Source organism: Ailuropoda melanoleuca, chromosome 16, assembly GCF_002007445.2.
Source record: "Ailuropoda melanoleuca isolate Jingjing chromosome 16, ASM200744v2, whole genome shotgun sequence".
NCBI lineage: Eukaryota > Metazoa > Chordata > Mammalia > Carnivora > Ursidae > Ailuropoda > Ailuropoda melanoleuca.
The window spans coordinates 50,971,092-50,979,520 of NC_048233.1; the positions used below are offsets into that span (position 1 = coordinate 50,971,092).

General features: G+C 46.7%; 1 protein-coding gene across 15 annotated transcripts in view; it reads right to left on the minus strand.

The window, feature by feature from the left end:
• Window positions 1–8,119, minus strand: part of SERGEF (secretion regulating guanine nucleotide exchange factor) — a 242,455-nt gene extending 234,336 nt beyond the window's left edge. For all 15 annotated transcript variants that reach the window (XR_004621459.1, XR_004621458.1, XR_004621460.1 and 12 more), the window contains exons 1-4: window positions 7,984–8,119; window positions 4,241–4,376; window positions 2,462–2,617; window positions 655–749 (exon numbers count right to left, since the gene is read on the minus strand). Coding sequence is in view for 12 of the 15 variants with exons in the window: in XM_034646317.1 (XP_034502208.1) it covers window positions 655–749; window positions 2,462–2,617; window positions 4,241–4,376; window positions 7,984–8,043 (447 nt within the window). In the remaining 3 variants the exon portion in view is untranslated. The remainder of the gene's footprint in view (window positions 1–654; window positions 750–2,461; window positions 2,618–4,240; window positions 4,377–7,983) is intronic.
• Between the last annotated feature and the right edge of the window lie 310 nt (window positions 8,120–8,429).

An 8,429-nucleotide genomic window follows, 5' to 3' on the forward strand; every position in this document is an offset into this window, starting at 1 on the left:
GGGGGAGACGGAAGGGGAAGTAATTGCCATTGGGTACACAGTTTCTCTCCTGGTGATGAGAATGCTCTAAAGTTAGATAATGCTGATGACTACACATCTCTGTGATATACTAGAAACCATTAAATTATACATTTTTAAAGGGTAAATTTTGTGGCATGTGAATTACATCTCAATAAACCTGTTATTTTAAAAATTAATTTCATATTTTTCTCTTTACTCTTAAATGGTGCTCCTTAAAAATTCTAAATTATGTATGTGATTCAAAAATTTTCACACCATATTTTTATTGGGCACTACTGGCCTACCATTTACTGAGCTTAGTGTCTTTAGATAAGTCACTTCTATCTGGGCCTGTTTCTAACCTTGTTCCCATTATTACTAATTTCAGAATTGTAAAATGTCATTAATGTCTTTGTGACATTTTTTCCTTCATTGTCTTATTTCACAAAAATTTATAATGTGCCTGAGGACTAACAGGTTTTTCACTCACGATCTCCATCCCCCCAAACAACTTTTTACCAGGAGAACCTAGGTTTTCTCAACTTACACTGTGACTAGCCCCTGGGTTTTCAGAGACCCAGACAGTCCCTGAGTCTGGGGCAGGGAAACGCTTTAACAGGACATGGTCAGTTACACATTAGGTGCTATCCTTACCTCAATGGCCTGGGGAACCATGCATCTTCGAGGGCCATGAGGAACTCCTAACTGGCCAAAGGAATTGGATCCACATGACAGAACTTGCCCACTTTCTGCAAAATTCAAATATTTAAATCATAATCTAAGAAGTAAAATATCTGTGACCAGTGGGTAAATGCTGAAGGATGGAAAGAGCAAAGGAAATGAGACAAGGAAGTACGGCCTGTGAGTCAGCACACTCAGTCACCACAGTCCCTGCTTCTATTGTTCCTCTAGGAATAAAAACACAAGGCACAGGGCTAGTTTCCCAGATTCCCCATCACACTACCTAATTAATGGCAGCTTATCTGTGCAGAACATTAGCCCGCCGCCCGGCGCTGGGATGGGAGGATAATTACTCCCCACTTTTCTTGTTTCTATGCATCATAATTTCCATTATTTTAACACTCCAGGCCTCTCTCCCTGGCCCTTCCCCATGCTCACTGCTTCCCAGGGGAAAAGGGATAACCTAACCAACTGATGAGTGTGGGAGAAGGAACAGGACACATGTGGCTTGGCACCTTCCTCTCAGGTACTCCAGACTGATGCATAGTAACTGTCTCCCCTACAGAGATAACCAGGTGTTTGCAGAATAAGTTTGGCTCAGAGGAGTGTGGTAGAATACACTTGGCCTGGCCATTAATTAACCCTGTCCTCCAACGTAGGCTTTATCAGTGAAAAGCCAATCGCGTGATCTCCAGCTAGCTGACTGCTCTTCCTCCACCTTTCTCACGATTTTTTCCAAAAGTGAGCAGGAAACAGAGTGTTATCCCCTGACACTCTACAACCCCAACACAGTCCACGAGAAGCACTTCAGAAACGATAGCTATTATTTAGAGTTATTACTACTAAATTCAGCACACATTATAGAACCCCTCTGCAGAAGAGAAGGTGATGCCTGAGCAGAATTTTAAGGAAGGGATAAGAGTTCATGAATCAGATAGACAAAATATACCGGAGAACAATGTTCCGCGTGATATTTCTAGAAAGAAAAGCATGGGGAATGTGGAGAGTAAAAGACAAGGCAACAACAGGGATAGGTAGGAAACAATAATTGAAGCCATGTGCTAAAATCCTGGGACCTGAGCTATGCACATGAGAATTCACAAGGGTGGGGTGGGAGAAGATATGGTCAGAAGACACCCTTGCCAGAGGACTGCGTCCAAGAGGGAATCTAATCAGAAACTCTAGATGGTCTTTTCCATCCAAAATGACAAGCTAGACAGGGCAAAACTACTTCCAGGGAGAAGTCAGCGGACAAAAAGTAACTATTGCTAGCTGCTCCCAAGAGCATCATCCTATTAACCCTTTGGCCATATCCCTCTACATCCTATTCTGCTACCTGGGCTTTGCAGAGACCAAACAGTTCTGCCCAACCATATTTAATTTTTTTTTAAATCCTTCACTGGGGAAAAAGCTGCCCCCACTGTTATGTGCCCTCTGATTTCCTCAAGCTTCTCCACCACATTCCCCCATGAGTAGCCTTCAGCCAGCCTGACTGGTCAGCTAGCCCACGCACACAGCTATCATGAATTTCTGGGACAGGAAGTAGCCACCAAAGCTAATCTAGTCCATTCCCCAGTTTCTGGCAAAGAATTTTCCAGCCCAAAATTTTGCTGTTCAAACTCGTCTTGCAAAAGGCACCCACAACTTTCCTCAAAAACCAGAGAGAAATTTTTATGTGTTTACACATAAAGTGCCTTTCACTTAATCAGGGTCACCACTATCAAGCTCGTCTCACCCAATGCCCTGAGCTGATAAAAGATTTACCCAAGAGTGAACTCACCTGTGAGAATAATGGTAAAATCCCAGCCACAGGCTACCTGTTGGATAGGACAGTCCAGGAGGGATCTGCAGGCAGTAAAATACAGAACATCTTCTGTGTGACCAAGCCCCAGTTGCCCGTCTTTGTTCAGGCCACAAACAAAAAGGCCTCCATCATCTACAAAAAGCAAAGGCTTTGGTGATACAGGGGAAATGACAAAGGGGAAATGACAACTGTCAAAGCAAGAAAAAGGATTTCACTAATTAGTTGCAGTCACAAACCCAGCAACTCTTTTCCCACTCACACTAATAAGCCAGGTAGGTTAACGTGCACTGGCCTAAATGGCATAGGGCCAAGGCGTTCAAATCTAGTATCTACATGGGACACTCCAAGTCCTAGAGCAGTGGCCAATCACCAAACTGAGCATCTACTGTAACAAGAAAAGCCAACATTCATTTAGAACTCAGAATGTGCCAGATATTATGGTACGAGCTTTATCTGTGGGGCTGATTTATCCTTTAGGCACAGTGCCTAGGGCCCACAATACTTTTAGAGTCCCACAAAAATGTTTTAATTTTATACTCTTTTTTTAAAGAGTTTATTTATTTATTTCACAGAGAGAGAGAGTGAGAGAGCACAAGCAGGGGGAGTGGCAGAAGGAGAGGGAGAAGGAGGCTGCCTGCCGAGCAGGAAGCCCAATGTGGGGCTGGATCCCAGGACCCGAGATCAAGACCTAAGTCGAAGGCAGAAGCTTAACTGACTGAGCCACCCAGGAGCCCCTAATTTTACATTCTTTTAAAATAAGAAAAAAATAAATGCAATAATAATGAATATACAATGCTAAATCTAGCCTGGATTAGACTAATCTTTATATCAACGCCGTTGTGAAGTAGAATTCTTAATATTTCTTTATGGAGGAAAGGGTCCACAAAGGCAAAAGTGCCAAGGACCCATGAAAGTCATAATGCAGCCCTCTCGCTCACTGATTCTCCTCAACCAGCGTTATTACCCCCATGTAGCAAAGGGGAAACTGGCACAGAGGAATTAATACGCTCAAGGCCACACAGCTAATAGAAGAACCAGGATTTGAACCCAGAGAGTTGATTCCAGAACTCATGTTCTTAACCAGGATGCAATATGCCCTTCTTTGCAATATCACGGCACCTGTAGTACACGTTAAGTACTATCATAGGTACTGCGAAGGAAATTAAGGGAAACACAAGGTTCTTGCTCTCAGGGAATATTCAATCTAATTGCAAAGACTTGTAACTCACATGTCAAAGTTAAATAGCAATACATGATATAAAATGTTATGTGTGTTGCAACTCTGCCACTAATGTGTTTTGTAACCTTAAGCAACCGGTTTTCCTCTCTGTGGGGGCAGGGACCCTAGAAGATCCCTGAAGGCCTTTCAGCTCTGACAATCTAGAATTCTCTAAGGGTAACTTGGCTCTTTCACCAAAAAAATGTTTTCCTCTGCAAAACACAAGAGGCTGAAAGATGGCAACATAACACACTAGTGGGACATGTCTAAATGAGAAATGTCTACTCCAGGGGCACCTGGGTGGCACAGCAGTTAAGCGTCTGCCTTCGGCTCAGGGCGTGATCCCGGAGTTATGGGATCGAGCCCCACATCAGGGTCCTCCACTATGAGCCTGCTTCTTCCTCTCCCACTCCCCCTGCTTGTGTTCCCTCTCTCGCTGGCTGTCTCTATCTCTGTCGAATGAATAAATAAAATCTTANAAAAAAAAATTTAAAAAAAAAAAAAAAAAAGAAATGTCTACTCCAGAAGGATGTTACCTGTGACAACAGCAGAGTGGCCCCCTCCTCCCGTGATCCTCCTGATACACTCAGGTTTACAGAAGTCATTCAGTTGCTGGGGCAAAAATACATCTTCCTTATGGCCAAGGCCAAGTTGCCCGTAGCTGTTTGCACCCTAGGGATAAAATAAGGCAAGGATGAGAGTACAGGAACCATAACTGTCAATGTGCATTTATCTGTCCTTATCTTTCTCATGCTGACCTGACTCTCAGAGTCTATAACAGACGAGATTTCATAAGCTCATGACTGAGAGGTTGTTGTACGCAACCCCTACTTAGATGGTGGCCCCATCTCCAGAACACCACAATTTCCCCATGAGAGGAGCCCTTAGCATCCACTACTTATCCAAAGATACTCCTTGCTTTCTCCTTCCAAAGCCCCAGCCGACATGTGTCACCTTTGGGGGGCAGCATGGGAGTTCCTTCTGATAAAAGCTAATTCTCTAGGGAGCCTAAGAAAAGAAATAACAAGGGGAAATGGGAACAAAGTGGGTGGGAAATGCACTGGGCTTGTCCCTTCCCCTCATGCCCTGGCTGAGAAAACTGGCAATGACTTCTGTAATCAAAGTTAGCTGAGGGCTTTGTGCCCTCAAGCAGGGCACCTCATTGTTATTTCATTGTAAAGTGAAAGAAGTTGGCAATGATCTCAAAGGGCCATTCCAAGTACAGTGTTTTGTGACTCTGAGATTCACGTGGTGAGATTCCTGTAAAGGAATAGATCTCCCCTTGGTGGGCAATATATCTATCTTTGTTATTATGAAATAAAGGTCCAGAATCTCTAATCCAAAACCCTTGCAGCCAGATGTATTTCAGATTCAGAATTGTATCGACTTTAGAAAAGTAATACCGTATATAAATCTTATACACTGCTGCAAGGTTCAGGAGCAGCACCCCATAAGCAAAATAGTATTATTTCTGCAGTAAAAGGTACAAATACAGTGAGAAGGCAAAGACTAAAAATAGCATTATATCAGGTCAGTTTTGGGTTTTTGTATTCAAAACTGAAGATAAAGAATTGTAGACCTGCAGGAAGAATCTTTAGATTTCAGAAATCTTTGTAATTCCTTCAAGTATCTACTCCTGGCTGGTTCTTCCCAGATATGAGTAGTAAAACCTTTCAAATGTGTTTGTTTTTTAAGACACCTGAAAGAGAATAAGTGATTTAAAATAACTACCCCAAATACATACATACATACAAACTTCTGCCCCTCCCGGTCTATTTCATAGCTGTACTGGGCTGCAAGGACTCCAAGGTGGAAGAGCAAAGCCATGGCAGGGGCACAGGTCCCAGATGCCCTCAGGGGCAGTATTAGCTGCCAATTACTGAGTGCTTCTCCAATGGTTGGCATTCACCTTTAATTTTCACGATAACAGAGGAGATGGACATGATCGCTCTCATTTTACAGATGAAGAAACTAAGGCTCAGAAAGGTTAAGTAACTTTCCATAGTTACATAGCTGGGAAGGCAACAAGTCAGATATGCCCCGCTCCTTTCATTATACTATACTGTGTCTCTAAGGATATATGGCAAACTTCAGCCCACAGCTTCCCTGGCAAGAGGTCAACTGTGTAACTATATCTACAGTACCCCCATCACTTTATCCCCCTTTTTCTGCTTTATTTTTCTTCATGGCACTCCCTGACATGACATTTGCTTATTATTGTCTACCTCCCCTACGAAAAAGTAAACTCATTGAGGGCAGGAACTTTGTTTTGTTCACTGCCATTTCTCCCGCATCTGAAACTGTGCTGGCCCAGGGAAGGTGTACATACATTTTATAGTGAATAGAGTAAAAGAATAAGATCTGATGAGGCCCTACCTAGGAAAGATGAAAGGAAAGACATGCACACTGTGGGGAACACAAGCACAGGATGTCTCCATCAGCCCTGAGATCTCTGTGGCTGCCCCATTAGCAGGACTGCAGTCTGCTGAACAGAAAGTGAGGGAGACTTAAGGCTCAAATTATGGCACTCAATTTCTATAATGCAGCAAGGGCCCAAAATCCAAAACAGAGGAAAATCTAATACAGCATGTTACAGCTATATTTGCCTCCTTTCCTTACAAACACTTCAGACATATCACACACACATACAACTCCAAGGAGGTAAATTTCCTTGTTATGGGCTGAACTGTGTTCCCCTAAAATTAATCTGTTGAAGCCCTAGCCTCCAATATCTCAGAATGTGACTATATTTGGAGATAGGGCCTTTTAAGAGATAACTAAGGTTAAACGAGGTCATAAAGGTAGGGCTCAAATCCAGTATAAGAAGAGACACAGGAATGCTCTCACATAGAGAAAAAACCACATGAGGACACGGTGAGGAGGCAGCCATCTGCAAGCCAAAGAAAGAGTCTTCAGAAGAAAGTAAACGTGCTGACACCTTGTTCTTAGACTTTTCCTCCAGAACTGCAAGGAAATAAAATTCCATTTTCTAAGACCTCCCAGTCTGTGGTATTTTTCTATGGCAGCCCTGGCAAACTAATACACCCCTCCACACATATTATGTAGCAGGAAGGCCAGCAGCCCTCCAAGCAGCAGAAGGGGCCATATCTGACAGGCCAGACCCCAGCCGCCTGCCTGGGGAAAGCCAGAACCAGCACCCACCCCAGGCACACATTCAATCCCCAAATCCATCCCCAGCTCAAGTGCCACCTCAAAGGTAGTACCCAGACAGCCAGACTACCTCAGGCCACACTGCCGGCTCCCTCCTGCCAGTCTGCTGCTTTATGTTCAACAAGTGCTGCCTGGTACTAATAATTACCTTTGTTCGACTAGTCAATACATGTTCGTTTTAACAGTAATATAGGTGTTTTCCCACTCCCTCAACTCGAGAGCTGGGTCTTTCACTTGTGTGTTTCTCTCAAAAGGCCAGGCACACAAAAGGGTCTCATTCATTCATTCGTCAACAAATATTTGCTAGGCACCCTGAACAAGACAGGCACAATACCCATCCTTACGATGCTTACATTCTAGCCAAGGAGACTGACATTAACAAATTCTACCATTCATTACAATTGTGATATGGCCTTTAAAGAACAAGACACTACGTCTGCTTTTCCCGTGCACCTGTCTGGTCGGCCGCTTGCAACACACTCCTGTGCAGAGACCCTCCTCTCTCCTAGCCAGGACACATAAAGATGACCCCGTCTCTCAGTGCCTCCGTCAAATTGACACCGGCGCAAACTCCCACGCCAATACAGGCAAGATCGGGTCACAGAAGAATATCAGCAAACATGCAGTATCTCGCCTTGTATACGACCCACCATCACAGGCCTGGCATCAAAGGATGCTCCCGCCAGGCTGGGGTGGGGGTGGGGCTGGGAAAGGGCCGGCCTCCTCCGGACCCCCGGAGGGTGAGCAGTACAGGTGGCTCCACAAGGCTCTGGGACCGGGCGATCCCTCCACGCCGTCTCTCCCGGCGCTTTCTGGGCCTGAGAGCTCTCGCGGAACCAGACACTCTGCCCAGGAGGCAGATGCTTCCCGCTGCGCCGCAGCCCCTCGGGTCGGTACCCCACCAGCCAGCAGGCCCCTAAGTCACCCGTGAGAGCCCCTCCCTCCCAACCCTCTCCACCTCAGGCCCCAGCCCATGGTCCTCCAACCCAGAGCCTGGCCCTGACCTCTGCCGCCCAGCCCAGGAACGCCCACGCCGAGGCCGCCAGCTCCCGGCACCTATGCGCCCCCTCAGTCCCAGCGGCCCCGGCCCGGGGGCGGAGTCACGTACCCAGGCGAAGAGCGCGGCCGCCGCAGGGGCGGCCTCGGAGGCGCACGGCTCGCGCTCCATGTGGGGCCGCTCGGCCGGCGCTTCCGGGAGGGGTCGGGGGTGGGGCCCGCCAGGGGAGGGATTAGTGACTGGGGTGTGGGCCCGACGCGGGTGGGGCCTGTGATTGGGAGGGGCCGGCGCGGGGGAGGAGTCTGCAGTGGGGGCGGAGTCGGAGCCGAGGGAGGGCCCGCGGGAGCCGGGCAATCGCCTCTGGAGCCTCCACCCAGTCGCCCCGCCCGGTGCGCTCCGAGTGTCTGCGCCTCCGGCTTCCAGCCTTGCAGTGCCGCTGTGCTTCTCCCTCCTGCCCCTCGCACTCTATTTTTAGTAATACACGAAAGCACTACGCTCCTTTACGTTTTCATCTCCTTAGAGTCCCACGACAGCCCGCAGGGGCTGGCAGTGCAATG